Below are 19,520 nucleotides of genomic sequence, written 5' to 3' on the forward strand. Positions count from 1 at the left end.
AACAGCAAACACAGGGATAGAATATAGAGTGCCAAAAAGAGCATCATATGTTCATGTTTTCCCTGTAGTAGCAAAGTTAGGTGAACTTTGTGTGAACAGCTTCACAGTATGCTGTGTTCCATAAATATACAACAAAATTACACACGTGTGAAGTGAGGGGCGCTATATATACATCTTTTATGAGGTAATTATCAGACAAAACAAACATGGACAAAACAAACATTGACCAAACTAGAACTGCACTCTGTCGACCGCTACGAACTTTCGAGCCAGTTATACCCTGGCATTGGTACATATCTTGTACTTTATGTATATGTAAGTTGTATATGTATATGTAATTTGTAAGTTGATGAGTAGTATACTGTGGTTACTTGGGTTGTTTTATGCGTATGCCGTGGCTGCATGATTTGAGAGTGACGTAATGAAGATATGTACCAATGCCAGGGTATAACTGGCTCTCGATGGTGACGTAATAAAGGTAGGTTTCAGTGTCGGGTGGATTAAAGGTAATGCCTCTATGTATACATGTATGTAATCTGAAACCTACCTTTATTATGTCACCATCAAGAGCACCGGACAAACAACTTTACATGCGCGTTTTGCTTGCGCAAGTAACAAACATTAAACTATGTCAATGGCGTTTTTAATGTTTGTTTAAGGAAAAACAAACATTATACCTGTATATAGGAGGGGCTGGCGCCCCTCAAAAATAGTTTAGAGAGGTGCAATTTGAGATTAATAGTGCTGGACAGCTTCCATGCAGGTTTTGAGAGGTTTTCCGTCCGCCCGTCCGTACGACTGACTGACTATGACTGACTGACTGACCTACTAAGAATCAATGCACATTCTGTCCTTAAATCATGCAAGGCTGCAGCTCTGTTTGCACAGGAGTGTGTGTGTGTGTGTGTGTGTGTGTGTGTGTGTGTGTGTGTGTGTGTGTGTGTGTGTGTTCGTGTTCGTGTGCGTGTTTGTGTGCACATGCATGCGGCGTGCATGCGACTGTTTGTGAATGTCCGTGTGTATGTGTGCACCCATGTGTGATTGAGATTGGTTGATTATTTTTCATCGGAAGGAAATATCTTGTCTATGAGGGTTTTCTCTTGGCAGTATCGGTAGACACACACACACACACACACACACACACACACACACACACACACACACACACACACTCATTACAATCTTCGCGCTGCATCTGAAGAGTTTTGGGGGGAAGATTAATGAGGAAACCAAACGACGAGTCTCTGTCTTGTGATGAAAATGTGTTTGTGAGACTTTGTTTATTATGTATGTTTCCCTCTTCTATTATGATTGCGTTTCCGTTTGACATTGAGGGGATTTGGAGGAAAGCCATCGGTTGGTTGGTTTGTTTTGGAACTTTTGGAATCGTCTCCTCTAAGCGATTAAAATCCCATTCCGAGCGACAGCGTTCTCCTCCTGGGAGAGGGTCGGAAAGGAAAAGCGAGTCTCTCTCGGAAAAGAAAGTCAGTGTGTGTCAGTAAACTAAACAGCTCCACACAGCCTCAGGTTCTGTGGAAGGTGTTTGGACTGAGTCAGGGCCAAGGGAAAGTCTGTGCCTGGTTGCATCCTGGGGGGAGTGTGTGTGTGTGTGTGTGTGTGTGTGTGTGTGTGTGTGTGTGTGTGTGTGTGTGTGTGTGTGTGTGTGTGTGTGTGTGTGTGCGTGTGCGTGTGCGTGTGCGTGTGCGTGCGTGCGTGTGCGTGCGTGTGTGTGTGTTTCCTTGGCTCCATCATGTCCACGTATCCAAAGCTTCACCCTAGCTCACTTGTTCCCAAACCTTTTCACATCAAGGACCCCCCGTTTGAAAAGATATGCCACAGGGACCCCAATAAGACATGATTTTTACGGCTCTAGCAGAGATTCTCAATCCGTTTAATTTCAAGGACCCCCCAGTGTGACATGCATTTGTCTACGGACCCCCATTTAATGGCATTTCTATCTCTCGGACCCCCAAGTTATATTGTAAAATCAATGGTAATTTGACTCTGAGAGTGTACAAATGGGTCCCATCTTGTCATGAACTGATTCAAATCATGACAAATATGGGAGACGACACACAGTAATAAATGTAAAAATCACACCCATGTGTTAATGTGTTAATATATTTTAGTCTAACTCATGTTGATTAGGTGATGTAATGGTGAACACAAACATTAAATGCCATTGACAATAAAAAGACAATATGACGTAATGAGGTACATTTTGACGTACATTTTCCCTTCAGTGTCAATGGCGTTTAAATAACAAACATTGAACTAAAGACAAACATTAAACCTGTGTATATCCCATAGACTGGTATATCCCCTCAAAAATGTATTTATTTGAAACTAAATAAAACATAAATTATACTTTACTATTAAAGTAGGGTGTGAGTAGTCAGTTGTATCAGTAGTGTATAGTGCATGTATGAATGTGTGAACATGTAGTGTATGTGTAACTAAGGACCCCCCCCCCCCCCCCAGAGGAGACCAAACAGGTACTCTGTAATATCAACTTATCTTTACAGTTTAACTATGAACCATACTAATACCTGACCCATCCCACCAAACACCACCTCACCCCCTCTGCAACCTTGGTACCTGTAGTGTAGGAGCGCTCCACACGTCCCAAACTCTTCTCCCTTCTGGCTCCAAAACTATGGAATGCACTTCCCATCACAGTCAGAACTGCAGCCTCACTCCCAATCTTCCGCCGTAGTCTGAAAACCCACCTCTATAGACTCCACCATGGCCCGTAGCACTTGCCCTAGCCTAGCCCCTTAGATAACATTTTATGTCGACTTAGGTCACATTCTCACCTAATACTTCGGTAGACTCAGATCCGTATAGGCGGGGAAAGGGGATTCTTGCACATTTAATTGGCTGCGGTTTGCCTTCACACTGTCATTCGCAGCAATTGGAAACGCAGCAGGGGGGACCTTTATCAATGTGTTCCGTTCATAAACTATAGCCTACACAGTGAAATCTATGGTGATAAAATTACACTCATAACGTGCATGTGTCGTGCCGTCTGGGACCCCCCCCCCCCCCTCTCTCTCTCTCTCTACGCACGCAGCCGCCACACACTGTTCTTTTGGGCATGGAGGCACAGCGCTGCATGAGCGCACTGATATAACTCCCCAGTCCCACACAGTGACAGCACTCCATGTTTACGGCACGCACAGACAGACAGACAGAATATTATGTAGGCTATAATACACTGCAGTGTTTTTATGTGTTTTCTTAAGCAATTGATTAATGTAGCCTACACGTCCTCATTTCGATCAGGGCTTCAGTCTCCTTATTCGACCACGTCTATCCACAGTAACGGGACATCTTTGCGCTGCGTAAAATATGCCTTAACCGTCTCCAACTGTGTTCAGCTCCTCACCCGCCACATTATGTTTGCTTCATTTCCTTTATTTACTGCGGATTGCATTCACACCTGCGCCGAATCGTAGTCAAGTGCGATTCGAAGCGAAGCGAAACCCACGTTTTTGGGCGGAGTAAAATGCGGTTATTTGCTGCGCATTAGGATTCGAATGAGCCTTCACACCTGCCAAACGAAGCGCACTTTCTGACAATGCGCAGCAGGATTCGTTTTAATCGCAGCAAAGCTCTCTGGTATGAATGCGACCTTAGATAGTATTTTAGACAGACTTACAGTATAGCTCGTTACGTAGACAGCACTAGAATTGCATTTTATGTAGTCATAGCACTTTATAGTACACATGTTTTTGATTGATTGATTGAAATATTTATTAACAGTTTGTAGAATTTACAGTACATTTTAAGCACAAACTCAATACAAAGACTGTTAACTGTGAGTGGACGACCCAATTAAGCATTACACTTGTTTACAACAGGGTCCACATTGTTCAATTCATCAAATATTGTTATTATTATTATTATTATTATTATTATTCAATATATATACATGTATATTGTATAATATATAATATAGTATAGTATGTATAGTTGACATAGATACTCCACTGTTACGTTCTTAGCTTATACACGATTCATGATAACTACTTTTTATATATGTGATGTATGACATGCTTTGTTTTTACTTAAATGTAAGTCGCTCTGGATCAAGAGCGTCTGCTAAATGCCTAAATTGTAAATTGTAAATTGGAGCATATTAAGAGGAGAGAGAGACAGCAAGGTGAGACTGATTCAGGCACAAACTGTAACCAGTTTAAGACAGCATGTAATTACAGGGCCTCAGCAATTACATTTCTGTGGCCTTTTGTCTGGTTGCCCAACTCTCAAGGATGATTTATCAACTCCTATTGGACGAGCATGGCATGTTTTAATGAAACCAAACCAAACATCTCTTTTCAACCGGGGCCAAAATAAATTGCGTCGGATCAGCTTCTACATTTTTCGACAGCCCATATAGCCAGTTACACCGTCATAGGAGGTCTTCAACACCATGTCCCTGAACTTTGCTGGCACCACAATTTGCAAAATGGGGTTTACCACCCCATTCTCGCCCTGTACACTCGATTTACGTAAAATATAAATGTTTTTTTCACAAAATAGCCCCGTGCAGCATGCTCAATGTCTCCTGCAGGAGATACAAAGTCAAACAGAGGTATCAGACATTTTGTTCTTGAACTAAGTCTGTCCTGGAAATGGACTTAAGAGGCACAGGCATGGCAAAAGTTGTGACATCAGCTTTTACCTGTTGACCGCACCATTTCCTAAGACCGGGTCCATTTGGTTCCATTTGTACATTCCATTTGTACACTCTGTGGGCGGCGGCGGTGGCTCAGGGGTAGAGTGGCTGGATGGTAACTGCAATGTTGCCAGTTTGAACCCGGGCTCCCCCAGAGTTAGTGTCGAAGTGTCCTTGAGCAAGACACTGAACCCTAATAGTCCGGATTCAAGAAGGCCCACTCCACAGAAACTGCCCTGCTGGCAGTCACAGAAGCACTACATGCTGCCCAAGCTGCTTCCCACTCTGCAGTACTGATTCTCCTAGACCTATCAGCAGCATTTGACACAGTGAACCACCAGCTGCTCCTAGACACCCTAGCGGAGCTAGGCATCGGTGGAACGGCACTAAAGTGGTTCTCCTCCTACCTCACCGACCGGACCTACCAGGTTTCCTGGAAAGGTCTGTTATCATCCCCCCGAACCCTCCAAACTGGGGTCCCACAGGGATCTGTACTTGGTCCCCTCCTTTTCTCACTGTACACTAAATCCCTTGGCACTATCATCTCTGCTCACAATATATCCTATCACTGCTACGCCGATGACACACAACTGTTCCTATCCTTCCCCCCCTCTACCACTCAGGTGGAAGAGCGCATCACTGCATGCCTGGCTGACATCTCACAGTGGATGTCCTCCAACCATCTCAAGCTGAACCCAGACAAGACTGAGCTTCTCTTCTTCCCAGCTAAGTCCTGCCCTATGCGGGAGCTAACTATTTCCGTAGACAATGCCCTGGTAACGTCTGTCCCAACAGCCAGGAATCTTGGTGTTGTCCTGGACAGTCAGCTCTCGTTCAAAGCTCACATCACAGCTGTCACTCGATCCTGTAGGTTCACACTCTATAACATACGACGAATTAGACCGTTCCTCACCCAGGAATCAGCCCAGCTCCTAATCCAGACAACAGTCTTGTCAAAACTCGACTACTGTAACTCCCTCCTTACTGGCCTACCAGCATGTGCACTTAAGCCTCTCCAGCTGATCCAAAATGCAGCAGCTCGCTTGGTCTTCAACCAGCCAAAATTCTCACATGTCTCCCCCCTGCTCCGCTCCCTCCACTGGCTCCCGGTCGCTGCCCGCACAGAATACAAAACTCTGATGCTGGCATTCAAAGCAACCAAAGGTATGGCTCCCCCATATCTTACAAGTATGATTGAACCCTACAATGAAGCCACATGAATTTCAAGTTTCACGTAAAGAAGGTCACCCAGTCCTGTTTTTTCCACTTACGTAACATCTCTAAAATAAAACCACTCCTCTCCACTCAAGACTTAGAAAAATTAATTCATGCTTTCATCTCTTCCCGACTTGACTACTGTAATGGACTATATACCTCCCTCTCCGCGTCATCCATTCATCAACTACAATTAATTCAGAACACAGCCGCCAGGATTCTTACAAACACCAATCGCAGATCACATATCACACCGGTGCTCGCTTCACTTCACTGGTTACCCATTAAATCCAGAATCAACTTCAAAATAATTCTTACCACTTATAAGGCGTTACATGGGCTGGCCCCACCCTACATCTCAGACCTTCTGCTCCCAAAACAAAACACAAGATCACTCCGGTCCTCAGACAAGGGCCTACTGAAAATTCCGGCGACGAAACGGGTAACCAAGGGCGACCGGGCATTTGCCGTAGCTGCTCCCACATTGTGGAATGCCCTCCCCCTTTTTATAAAGAATGCAGAGTCTGTTGACATTTTTAAGAAGTCACTGAAAACTTATTTATTTCGTTTGTATTTTGAGCTGTGATTTGTTGCTTTTAATTGATTGTTTTTTACCTGTTGTACAGCACTTTGTAACTGTTGTTTTGATAAGTGCTTTATAAATAAAATTTACTTACTTACTTACTACAAACCCTCCCGCGCACTCAGATCAGCCAACGCAGGGAAGCTGGAAGTACCCTCACTAAAAACGCCGGGACAACGCTCCACACGTCCCAAACTCTTCTCCCTTCTGGCTCCAAAACTGTGGAATGCACTTCCCATTGCAGTCAGAACTGCAGCATTACTCCCAATCTTCCGCCGTAGCCTGAAAACCCACCTTTTCAGACTCCATCATGGCCCATAGCACTTACCCTAACCCCTTAGATAGCATTTATGTTGGCTTAGATAGCATTTGATACAGACTTATAGCATGTTATGTAGACAGCACTATAATTGTATTGTATTTAGTCATAGCACGCCATAGTACATATGTATAGCATAGTAGTAAATATGTATAGTTTATATGTATAGTGTATGTATAGTTTCATTATATAGATATTCCACTGTTACTTTCTTAGCTTACGCATGTTTCATGATACATACTTTTATGTGATGTATTCCCATGCTTTTGTTCTTGATTAAATGTAAGTCGCTCTGGATTAAGAGCGTCTGCTAAATGCCTAAATTGTAAATTGTAAATTGTAATTGCTCCTGATGTGTTGGTTGGTGCCTTGCATGGTTTCCTCTGCCATCGGTGTATGAATGTGTGTGTGAATGGGTGAATGTAATGCACAATCTATGTAAAGCGCCTTGGATAAAGGCGCTACGTATATGAATGCACCATTTACACTTCAGACCCATAAGGGTCAATTTGGTTACAAACTATCATTTAGCTGGGGACCCCCTGGAACTCCCTCAAGGACCCCACTTTGGGAACCACTGCCCCAGCTGTACCAAGCGGTCCAAAGCTTCACCTCCCCAGCTGTACAGAGTGGTCTAATCAGCCACTGTTTTCCCTCTGCAAATGTCCTGACACTGACAGTCTAGTAGTTGATCCGAGGTGTTTCTTTTTAGTCACTTCAACATTACAGGTCTCTTTGACTTCAGCATTTACCGTATTGTGTCCAATATAAAATTACTCTGATTATATGACGACCCCCGTTTTTCAAGACTCATTTGGGGAAAAAGAACATTGAACGTCAACTAGTCTAGACCCCGATTATAATAGTGACACCGTTTTTTAGGATATTTCCATTGGAAAAAAATCGTAGCCTTATATTCCGCACAATAGGTTAGTTTCTGCTGACGTCTCTTAAATAGTTGTGTCGTTCAAGACGAATCAAAGTTGTTCCAGTTGAAGGAAGACAGGGAAATTGAAGCTAAACTGAAGATATACGTGGGCGTGACCATCTGTCTTTTAGAATTAATTTGGCGTGGAGGTTTTTAATCTCCACTGTTTCCATTTCCATCTCGTCAGTTAGTTCCCTTAATCAGTGTGCTTGCGCGGCGCAGAGCGTGGATGTGTGGGTAGTGGGAAGTGAGGAGGACCTGCTGTGGATTTTAATTGTTTTTCTATTTCTGTCCAATTCCTTCTTCTCCTTCCTGTTCCTGTTCATTTCTTTTTCTCTACAAAACAAAACAAAAACACACGCGCACACGCGCACACGCGCGTGTACGAACACACAGACTCATGCATGCCTGTCATCGTCAGAAAGTACAGTTTTCTCTCCATTTCTGGAGAGGATGCAGAAAGCAGAGTTTTGCTCAGCCTGTAAAAAGTGTTTAATAAAAATACAGGTGTGTGTGTGTGTGTGTGTGTGTGTGTGTGTGTGTGTGTGTGTGTGTGTGTGTGTGTGTGCGTGCGTGCGTGCGTGCGTGCGTGCGTGCGTGAGCGTGTACGCATGTGCGTGAGCGTGTGCATGTCTGTATGTATGTATGTCTGTATGCATGCACTGCTTTGCAGCAGATGGTTTGACGTCGATGTAATTGTAATTTAAGCCGTCAGAGAGCCGTCAGCTATACGTTTGACAAAGAGGGCTCGTTTTCTGTACCAACATGATACTAATGAGGGCTGTGTGTGTGTGTGGGTGGAGGGGGATCTTTTTGATTTTAGAAAACCATAGAAAACAATAACTTGTTTACTTGCTCAGACTTCAGAGTTATGTGTTCCGTGGATCTGTTTGTAAAGAACATGAATGTGTTCTCTGCCGTCTGCACATTCAATTTTAAAAATAAAGCAAGACATGTTTCATATTAAGCTATAAATCTATTTATATGCATATCCAAACCTAAAATGTATTTGACTAAAAGACCTAAAGACTAAGAAATATGTTGATATTTAGTCGACTAAGACTAAAGAATTTCAGAAGACTAAATGGGATTAAAGACTAAATTTGTGTTATTCAAAAGACTATAAGACTAAATCAAAATTTGCTGAAAAAATGAACACTGGTGTGTGTGTGTGTGTGTGTGTGTGTGTGTGTGTGTGTGTGTGTGTGTGTGTGTCTGTGTCTGTGTGTGTGTGTGTGTGTGTGTGTGTGTGTGTGTGTGTGTGTGTGTGTGTGTGTGTGTGTGTGTGTTTCTGTGTGTGTGTGTGTGTGTGTGTCTCTCTGTCTCTCGCAGGCAGAGCTCAGTTCGTCCACCAGGGGGCTTCAGTGGACGGGGTGGACATGAGGGCAGAGGTGGGCCTGCTGACTCGGAACATTCTGATTCGTGGAGAGATGGAGCCGCGTTGCTACGACAACGAGGCCTGCAAGTTCTTCACCTTTGACACCTTCGGTGGACACCTGAAGGTACTGCAGTCTACCTGCCCTGCTCTGCAGTGTTGTTTTTGGCAGCAACTTTTGATTTTAGTTTTAGTCACATTTTAGTCACCTGGAATGTTTTTGTGTTAGTCTAGTTTTAGTTTTACTGTAGATTTAGTTTGACTAAATCTAAAGGTGATTTAGTCGACTAAAATGTAATTTGGCGGTGCCTCGATGGCGTCGTAATGGCTGATTTTACACATGCTGACACTGTTTCAGTGCAATGACAGTCATCGGCCAGCGCGTTCATGAGTTTGGCCCAATCAATCCCAGAATGCCTGGAAGGAGGAGTGAAATCGCCTCATGTACTTTTGCACTAATAAGCCAGACCGAATCAGCCGTTGGCAAAAACAAATTGCCTGCCCCGCCCCCCGGGAAACAAGATCCATACACAGCATCTCCAGACTCAAATACCACACGACTTATTACGGCTGGCTTATTAGCAAGGCTACTTTTGAGCAACTTAATGCAAGTAGATGGGAGGAGAAATCCGGTGCCGTCTCTATTCATATATACTCTAAGCTCACAACGCCTCGCAGTGTGCGTGCGTGGCATACTTTGTGTTAACTCAGACGCTCCCTCCCAGAGGACAAGAGGACAAACCCAAACACAACAATCTGGAAATTACAGAAAAACTAGAGATGATTTCATAATAAGTCTTAATCATGGCGCAGCAATTAGATGATTTAATCATAAGTGCTAATCATCGCGCAGCGATTCACAGGCTATCACTTTCCAGTTATCATCTGCAAAATAAAAATTGGCACCAACACTATTTCTCCCAGTTCTTTCTTTGCAAAACGTTGTTATTCTGCATTTAATTTGTTCCCAACCCAAATTGACGAACTCCCCTCCTCTCATCCCGTCTCCTCTCATCACCAGCTAAAGGGACCCAGATGTGATAGAAAGTAGGGAGATGTAGGGAGATGAACTTTTTTCGTTCCCGATCCAATCCGATCCGTGTTAAGCCCAACACACACCGGGTGCGCAGCGACGCGGCACAGGCGCGGCAACGCCTGGAAAATAGAACAGTGGCGTATCGGAGCGTCAGGCGAGGCGTGAACGCGCGTCGGACGCCGACGGTGTGCGATAGGTTCATTGAAAATAATGGAGGCGGCTGTTTTGACGCCCAGCGTTTGCAGACGGTGTGTGTTGGGCTTCAGTCGATACCGATACCGAATACCGATACCAGTGTTCCGTGTTGTGTTTATAGCTATCTAGCTATATATCTCGTGTTGTGTTTATAGCTATCTAGCTATATATCTCGTGTTGTGTTTATAGCTATCTAGCTATATATCTCGTGTTGTGTTTTTTTTTTTTTTTTTTTTAAGATATTTTTTTGCGGCTTACGCCTTTTATTGATTTTTTAAGGGATAGAAAGTAGGCTGACAGGAAACGGGAGAGAGATGGGGGGATGACATGCGGTAAAGGCCGTGTCGGGTCCGGGAGTCGAACCCGCGGCACACCGCGACTGGATCACCAGTCCGGTGCCCAGACCGTTACGCCACGGCCTGGGCTCGTGTTGTGTTTATAGCTATCTAGCTACAGTATATATCTCGTGTTGTGTTTATAGCAGACTCCTCACACATATGTGCACTTGCAGTTTGAGCAACTCCAAAGCAAACTCCACATGCCCCAATATTTTATAGTGTCAACCCCTTACCCTTGTGTCGGATCGGTGGTTAGACTGGCATATTCGCCGATATGATATGACCTGATATGACAAATAAGGGCTGATACCGATACTTTTCCGATAGTAGTATTTTGATATGGAAGGGGAGGGGGGGGGGGGGAGGGGGGGCTGACTAAAACTAAATGCAATTTCATCCAGAAGACTAAAACTAAACCAGAGAGAGAGAGAGAGAGAGAGAGAGAGAGAGGGGCGAGAGACCAGAGACCATTCTCACTGTCTCTCCCTTGGGATGGGAATCATCACATCCTATTATGAATTTCCAGCACAACTCCCAAATGAGCAGCTGTTTGAGATGTCACATATTTCTCATGAATGCATGGGTGTGTGACTGTGTGTGTGTGTGTGTGTGTGTGTGTGTGCCTGCGCTCGCGTGCGTGCGTGCGCTATAGGTCACTACCCCGCCCACTAAACCAGTGGTTCCCAAAGTGAGGTCCAGGGACCCCCAGGGGTCCTTGAGGGAGTTCCAGGGGGTCCCCAGCTAAATGATAGTTTGGAACAAAATGAACCTGAAAATGAGTCTGTAACTCTGAGTAAAAAAAAAAAAAAAAAAATACAATATAAATTGGGGGTCCCAGAGATAGAAATGCCATTAAACGGGGGTCCGTAGACTAATGCATGTCAAACTGGGGGTCCTTGAAATTAAACGGATTGAGAATCACTGTTAGAGCCATACAAATCTTCTCTTATGGGGGTCCCTGGCATATCTCTTCAAATGGGGGTCTGCATGCTATAATCTGTGTCAATGTGGGGACTGGGGGTCCTCGACGTGGAAACGTTTGGGAACCACTGGACTAAACTATACTGTCCCTCCCTCTACGTCAGGTGGAGAGAGGCTTCTGGGCGGTGCATGTTTCGGGCGTAGAGCTGTACCACATGGGTCAACAGTCCAGGGGCCACTACCCTGTCCACTAAACTATACTCTCCCTCCCTACAGGTGGAGAGAGGCTTCCGAGCGGTGCATGTTTCGGGTGTAGAGCTGCTTCACATGGGCCAACAGTCCATGGGTCACTACCCTGTCCACTTCCACATGAACGGAGACGTGGACTCTCTGGGAGGCTACGAGCCGCCCACCTCCGTCTCTGACCTCTCCATCCATCACTCCTTCTCTCGCTGCGTCACCATCCACGCCTCCAACGGCCTGCTGGTGAGAGACATATTCATTTTTTTAGGACATATGTGACCGCTTCTGAACAACGCTGAGTCATTCAGAATTCATATGTAATTCATGTGAAAGCAGGGACTCATAGCTTCAAATTGACATTGGTTGTTCAGTTTGACCCACCAGTTTTGGAGATATGGCTTATAGAGTAATGTCTTGCAGAGAAACAGCGAGTTGAGAAAACAGGCTTGAAAGGTTCACTTCTGTGGACTCTAACATTACACCTAGCTACATGTTTAAGCATTTATTTCATATTTACATGTCGATTTCAGCTCTGACATTTATTTCAGACATGCTCTAGTATGTGAAGAGTCTGCCTGTGCTGTTAACTCATTTTGCTCTCAGTTTTTCTCTCTGTATCGAAAAGAGTCACATACATACATATGTTGCGTTCATATGGGCAGATACAAAGATATAGTCTACCATTCATTGTCAATGGAAGCCAGCGACATGATCTGCAAAGATGCAATGATGCATGTAGCTGCTCCAAATTTACTCACAGCGCGTCTTTGCGTCTGCCTGTGTGAACACACGATTACTGTATAGAAATAGGTTTTACTCTTAGTCTTAAGTTGACTCGAAAGCAGGGGTTTTCAACAGGGCGTCCGGGACCCCTAGGGGATCCTGGGAGCTACTACAGGGGGCCCCACATCTTTGTGTGATGATTATTCAAGTTCAACCCCCAACATTAGCCAAAAAAATAGCAAATGTTTTTAGTAAACAAGTTTGGTGTAGAGGGAAAAAGAGCTCTCTTAGCACTCTGCTCCACTCTCTCTCTCTCTGTGCAGACAATGGAAATTAGGATAAAAGGGACTCAGTTAGCTCACCTCGCCTAAACTCTGGGGAAATGGGAAGATCAAGGGAAGGAGAAGAAAAAAGAACTGTCTCTCCTTTTCTCACATCTCATGTCGTGTTTAAAACGTTGTTGTGAGGTTTGTCTACTCTGTAGCCGAGCTCTAGCGTTCATTTCCACATTACTCAGAATAAAGCAGGAAGCTTTGTGTGTGTGTGTGTGTGTGTGTGTGTGTGTGTGTGTGTGTGTGTGTGTGTGTGTGTGTGTGTGTGTGTGTGTGTGTGTGTGTGTGTGTGTGTGTGTGTGTGTGTGTGTGTGTGTGCGTGCGTGTGTGTGCGTGTGTGTGTGCGTGCATGTGCGTGCGTGTCTGCTGAGTGTCTGTCCAACTCACTTGAATTGAATGCAGATCACTTTCAGCTGTGATTATGGCAGTGGTTCCCAAACTTGTTCAGGTCAAGGACCCCCAAATTGACACTAATTAGCCCATGGACCCCCATGTGATAAGATATGCCAGGGACCCCCATAAGAGAAGATTTTTACGGCTCTAGCAGTGATTCTCAACATGTTAAATTTCAAGGACCCCCAGTTTGACATGCATTAGTCTACAGACCCCCATTTAATGGCATTTCTATGATCTCTGGGACCCTCAATAGGTCACTAATAATCATGATAAAATGGCACAATTTTTTTCTACTCAGTCTGTGTCTCATAGGAGGGCTGTGGGCAGTTCAGAAACCAGTCCACCAGTGACATCATTGATGGAGAATCCAAGCTAATAAAAACTGCAGGCTTTCTAGGTTTAAGGTTTACCTTTAAGGTTGCAATGCGCAAATGGAAGCCATCGTTCTCACTATATTACAAATCTAAACATTTTTGTAAAAAAAAGAAAATGTTAAAAGAATAAATCTGTCTTAACGAAGATGTCACTGGTGTCACTGGTTAAGGACATATCGCTGTGTTCCTATAGGTTAAGGACATATCTCTGTGTTCCCATAGGTTAAAGGACAACTTTAGTTTTTTTCAACCAAGGTTCATGTTTTAGGTTGTTATTAGAGTTAATTTTCTTTCATTTGCTGCTTTCTCTCGTTTTGGGAATTTTAGCAGTTTTTGACAGGGGGGCGGGGGCATTCGAGCATGGGGCTAAATATGTATTTTTTTACAAAATAATATGGCAATTTATTTATTTATTATTTACTATAGTCCTAATAAACCCCAATAAATTACATCTGGCCACAAAAGATCACAGGATCTATTGAATGTGACAAACTGATATATTGAGCCTATACACACAGTATAAGCCTTGCAGTAGGCTACCTTCACATTCAGTAGATCCTGTGATCTTCTGTGGCCAGATGTAATTTCCTGGGGTTTATTAGGACTATAGTAAATAATAAAATAATAAATCACCATAAAATTTGGTAAAAAAATACATATTTAGCCCCATGCTCGAATGCCCCCGCCCCCCTGTCAAAAAGAGCTAAAATCCCTAAAACGAAAGAAAGCAGCAAATGAAAAGAAATTAACACTCATCTTTTACTTTATCTAATGACAACCTAAAACATGAACCTTGGTTGAAAAAAACTAAAGTTGTCCTTTAAGGACATATCTCTGTGTTTCTATAGGTTAAGGACATATCTCTGTCTGTGTTCCCATAGGTTAAGGACATATCTCTGTGCTCCTATTGGTTAAGGACATATCTCTCTGCTCTCCTATAGGTTAAGGACGTGGTGGGCTATGACATCCTGGGTCACTGCTACTTCACGGAGGATGGGCCCGAGGAGAGGAACACCTTTGACCACTGTCTGGGTCTGATGGTCCGAGCAGGAACGCTGCTGCCGTCCGACCGCGACAGCAAGATGTGTCGCGACATCACCGACGGGGCGTTCCCCGGATACGTGGCCAACCCGCGCCAGGACTGCAGGTGTGTGTGTGTGTGTGTGTGTGTGTGTGTGTGTGCAGTGTTGTACCCGAACGCGTTCAAAGAACGATAGTTCACAAACACGTTCTCATTTGGGTTGAGCGTGAACTGAACGTACTGTATTTCTGCCTGATGAACGTCGTTGTGAACACGTTCATTTCTGGCGTGTGTGAACGTCACTTTTTCTCGTTCAAGAGTGAGTGGAGGGGGTTACAGACGTTTTTATCCTGCCACGACGTTATGCTGCTTTCACACGGGCAGATGGACAGTTTTCATATTGTAAATATGGTCGCTAACGTGGTTTAGCGACTAGTACTTTGACAGCTCATCCATTGTAGCTTGTTTACAAGTGAAACGGACTACCTGTGCAGAAACTGCCTCATCAAAATAAGAGCCACTTGTATGTGTGTGTGTGCGTGCGTCCGTGTGTCAGTTTTGTTTTTGCCAGCAATTTTCTAATTTAGTTTAATCATAGTCTTTGGAATGAAACTTCATTTACTTTTATTCACCTGGAATGTGCTGTTCGTGTCTTAAGATGTGATTGATAATGCACGATCGATCTCGTCTAAGATGTGATTGATAATGAGCGATCGATCGCGTCTAAGATGTGATTGATAATGAGCGATCAATCGCGTATAAGATGTGATTGATAATGAGAGATCGATCGCGTATAAGATGTGATTGATAATGAGCGATCGATCGCATCTAAGATGTGATGGATAATGCACGATCAGCTGATCGCGGCCCTCGGCTGCGAGTCACTCATAAGATGGAAGTGTCATGCTGGGCATGACGGAGTAAATTTCTAACGAGCAGCAGATGACTTAGAGTTAGACGATGATGGGCGTTTCTGCATTCATATGAATGTGTTGTTGTGGAGGAGGAGGAGGAGGGTTGGAATGAATGACATTTACTCACTTATATGCATAAAGATGCTCTCCTCTCCTCCTCTCCTCTCCTCTCCTCCTCTCCTCTCCTCTCCTCTCCTCTCCTCTCCTCTCCTCTCCTCTCCTCTCCTCTCCTCTCCTCTCCTCTCCTCTCCTCTCCTCTCCTCTCCTCTCCTCTCCTCTCCTCTCCTCTCCTCTCCTCTCCTCTCCTCTCCTCTCCTCTCCTCTGCTCTGCTCTGCTCTGCTGTCCATGGCGGTTCAGATTCATGTGATAATGACTGATAGTGGTTGATATCAGTCATATAACAACATGTTGTCTGGTAAATGAGTCTTTTTGTTAGAGTCCTCCAGATCAGATCATTGTATTCCCTAAATTGTTTCCACTGCCGGCCCTCAGTGCATTTATAGAAGAAAAAAAACTTCCATTTAATCAAACACCATTATGCTAACAATTAATCATAAACATTTAATCAAATATTATGCTAACAATGGCAATGGAAACTAATGTAACATTTGCTGTGATTAATTTCCACTGAGATTGTTGCAGTCCCCCAGCGTGCACGCACGCACACATGCACGCACGGACACACACACACACACACACACACACACACACACACACACACACACACACACACACACATGGGGAGTAATGATAACACGAGGGCACACTGCTAACTGTGGTTGTAGTTTCTGCTCCACAGTCAGTATTTCTTCATCACTGGCATCGCTATGAAATAATTCAAGAAATAGATTTATTATAATTGATTATTTTTTACAAACAAAAGAAAAACATTGTTTTTGGCATGGTGGTGTGAGCTTGTAAACTGGCACACAGTTTCCTCGTGACAACAAAAAGATCTGTTGAATTTAACATTGAGCTGAATTGAATTCATTGGCTATTTCCCCTCTATATGTGTGTGGTATAGGTACGATGACATATGTAAGGGATAGTGTCTGGCTGAGTGGTCATTGTTTATAGATAAATCACAGACAGGCTGATTAACCACCGACGCAGAGCGTTTTGACCTGAGATCAGATTCTAAAAATGTCTTCTACATCCTGACAGTTTTCTGAAAAAGCTATGTTTCTATGTCAGTCGTTCTTAGATTTTTCAAAAATAGCAGACCTACAAGCTCTAGCCACTCGGTGGCGCGCTATGAGCTTGTAGATCTGCTATTTTTCAATAGCTAAAGCATAGCATAATGCTAACACCAAAAGGGGCTCCCGCCCAAAATGGCATAATAAGCCTGAAGGTGATTTATCTATAAACAATGACCACCCATCGGCAGACATTATGCCGCTTATTACACGGCTACTTAATACATACATTAATAAATTGACCCAAAAACACAACAAAACGACTCGTATTTCCTCGCTCGCGGTAATGAAAGTATTCTATAAGTGTCGCACTGGCCGGCGTCTGCCCGGCTGCAGCACTAGAGAGTATAGAATCCATTTCCGGGGTCCTGCTTTGTCTATTTCTTGCTCAATTGTTTTCAAAAACGTTTTTGAGAGCAATGTTTAGCTGTAAATGACATTGTGGGCGCGTTCGGCTATGTGCACCGGGAATGTGGTCAGTTTGTTGAGTGTGGTGGGCGGTGACGTCACAGAGTGCGTTCAGTGTGCCTTATTTACGAACGACCAGTTACAACACACCATTCGCACTGAGCAACCCTACCCTGAGGGTAGGGTTGCTCAGTGCGTGCACTCGGCACACCCGGTGCGCAGCGCACTGGATTTTCGAACGACAACGCACCGAGTGCACTGAATAAACGAACGACAAGAGAGCACACCAGTGCGTTCAGGGCGCATTTCCGAACGCGCCCTGTGTGTCACATTGTGTGTGTTTACATGACTGTCATGTTGGATACAGCAGTAAATCAAGCGGGCGCAGCAGGTGCTCCGAGGATTTGATTAGGCATCGGTCTGTTATAGAGCGGAGCGGTCTGTTATCAAGAAATAACACACCGCTGAATTCTGCATTTGACCAATCAGAATCGAGCATTCAACCAAGCCATGTAATAAATAGGGTCAATAAACAACGTTGTGGCATTTCTTTTTAGATCATGTGTTTTTAATAACAAGTAAAGAGTAATAAAGGGGAAGGTTTCTGAGAACCCCACGCCCAGAACGCTGCTCAATTATGACATGCCTTCACTTTACTCAAATCATGACTGGAATCCAGTCATCCATGATTAATTAAGCCACCTGATAACGAGAAGTAAGACTTTTGTCAATGTTGTCTCAGTGGCTTAAAAGATTACAACATGATTTCTGATCAGGCTAAGATGAAAATTAAATGACTACAAATAATAATAATAATAAGTTGACAGTTATAGAGGTCAACATCAGGTTGGTCCGCCATCGCTGTGTGAATGTGTGTAAGTGTGTGTGTTTGTGTGTGTGTGTGTGTGTGTGTGTGTGTGTGTGTGTGTGTGTGTGTGTGTGTGTGTGTGTGTGAATGGGTGAATGTAATTCACAATCTATGTAAAGGTGTGTGAATGCATGTGTGAATGTAATGTAACGATCTATGTAAATGTGTGTGAATGGGTGAATGTAATGGACAATATATGTAAAGGTGTGTGAATGGGTGAATGTAATGCACACTCTATGTAAAGGTGTGTGAATGTGTGTGAATGGGTGAATGTAATGCACACTCTATGTAAAGGTGTGTGAATGTGTGTGAGTGGATGAATGTAATGCACCATCTATGTAAAGCACCTTGGATCAAACCGTTATATAAATTCACATTTTACCATTTATAAATATAATAAATCCAGCATAATGCAGGTAGTGTCATGTTCTCTAACCCCAGTAGTGCCCTGTATGACAAGTGAAGGATTTAAGTGGAATATCTTGTCAACTTCCCAGGAGTTTTCATTAAAGTCTGTCTGTCTGTCTGTCTGTCTGTCTGTCTGTCTGTCTGTCTGTCTGTCTGTCTGTCTGTCTGTCTGTCTGTCTGTCTGTCTGTCTGTCTTCCCCTATCAGTGCGACGTCTACTTTCTGGATTGCCAACCCCAATAACAACCTGATCAACTGTGCTGCAGCGGGCTCAGAGGTCAGTCTATCACATTATATCACTGTCTATCACAGTCTATCACAGTCTTTCACATTTTATCAGAGGCTCAGAGGTGAGAGGTCAGGTCAGGATGCTTCTATAAGAAAGTCTGTTGAAGCAGACAACACACACACACACACACACACAGCGGCTGTACGCTTCTATTAGAGAGACTGAATGAAGCAGACAACACACACACACACACAGCGGCTGTACGCTTCTATTAGAGAGACTGAATGAAGCAGACAACACACACACACACACAGCGGCTGTACGCTTCTATTAGAGAGACTGAATGAAGCAGACAACACACACACACAGCGGCTGTATGATTCTATTAGAGCAGGGGATCAATTCTTGATAAAACGCTTCTAATATATTATTTAGGCCCCAAAATCTATAAATCTCACACGTTTAAGGCAACCGGCCGGTTCCACACGCTGCACAAGGTGCCTTTTTTCACTTGAGCACCTGCCCCTCTAAATGTCCACTCGAGTGTCGCAGTATAACTTCCCATTCATTTTCCCCATAGACATTTCAAAAGTATTTATTTAGACCTTTTAAGCGTCGTACAAAGCAAACTCCAGTTGTGACAAGTAATGACAACAAACTTTTCTGGGCCGAACAAATAATTGGAAAAGGCAGGTTACAACACCTTTTTTGTTGTTTTTTTTCTTTGTGATTTTTTGATCTGCCCAAAATATTGTGTTTATTGTCACAAGTCGGGTTGGCTTTGTCCACGGCGTAAACCTCTTTATTTTATTTATTT

The 19,520-nt window shown here is 43.8% G+C and overlaps 1 protein-coding gene across 5 annotated transcripts in view; it reads left to right on the top strand.

The window, feature by feature from the left end:
* The window catches only part of LOC310854834 (cell migration-inducing and hyaluronan-binding protein-like), a 125,002-nt gene that overhangs the window by 77,574 nt on the left and 27,908 nt on the right, over nucleotides 1-19,520 (top strand). For all 5 annotated transcript variants that reach the window (XM_083759537.1, XM_083759540.1, XM_083759539.1 and 2 more), the window contains 4 exons: nucleotides 9,059-9,228; nucleotides 11,868-12,077; nucleotides 14,601-14,806; nucleotides 18,682-18,751. In XM_083759537.1, coding sequence (XP_083615663.1) covers nucleotides 9,059-9,228; nucleotides 11,868-12,077; nucleotides 14,601-14,806; nucleotides 18,682-18,751 — 656 coding nt within the window. The remainder of the gene's footprint in view (nucleotides 1-9,058; nucleotides 9,229-11,867; nucleotides 12,078-14,600; nucleotides 14,807-18,681; nucleotides 18,752-19,520) is intronic.

Source organism: Protomyctophum parallelum (genome assembly GCF_964188405.1).
Source record: "Protomyctophum parallelum genome assembly, chromosome: 2".
Classification (NCBI taxonomy): Eukaryota; Metazoa; Chordata; class Actinopteri; order Myctophiformes; family Myctophidae; genus Protomyctophum; species Protomyctophum parallelum.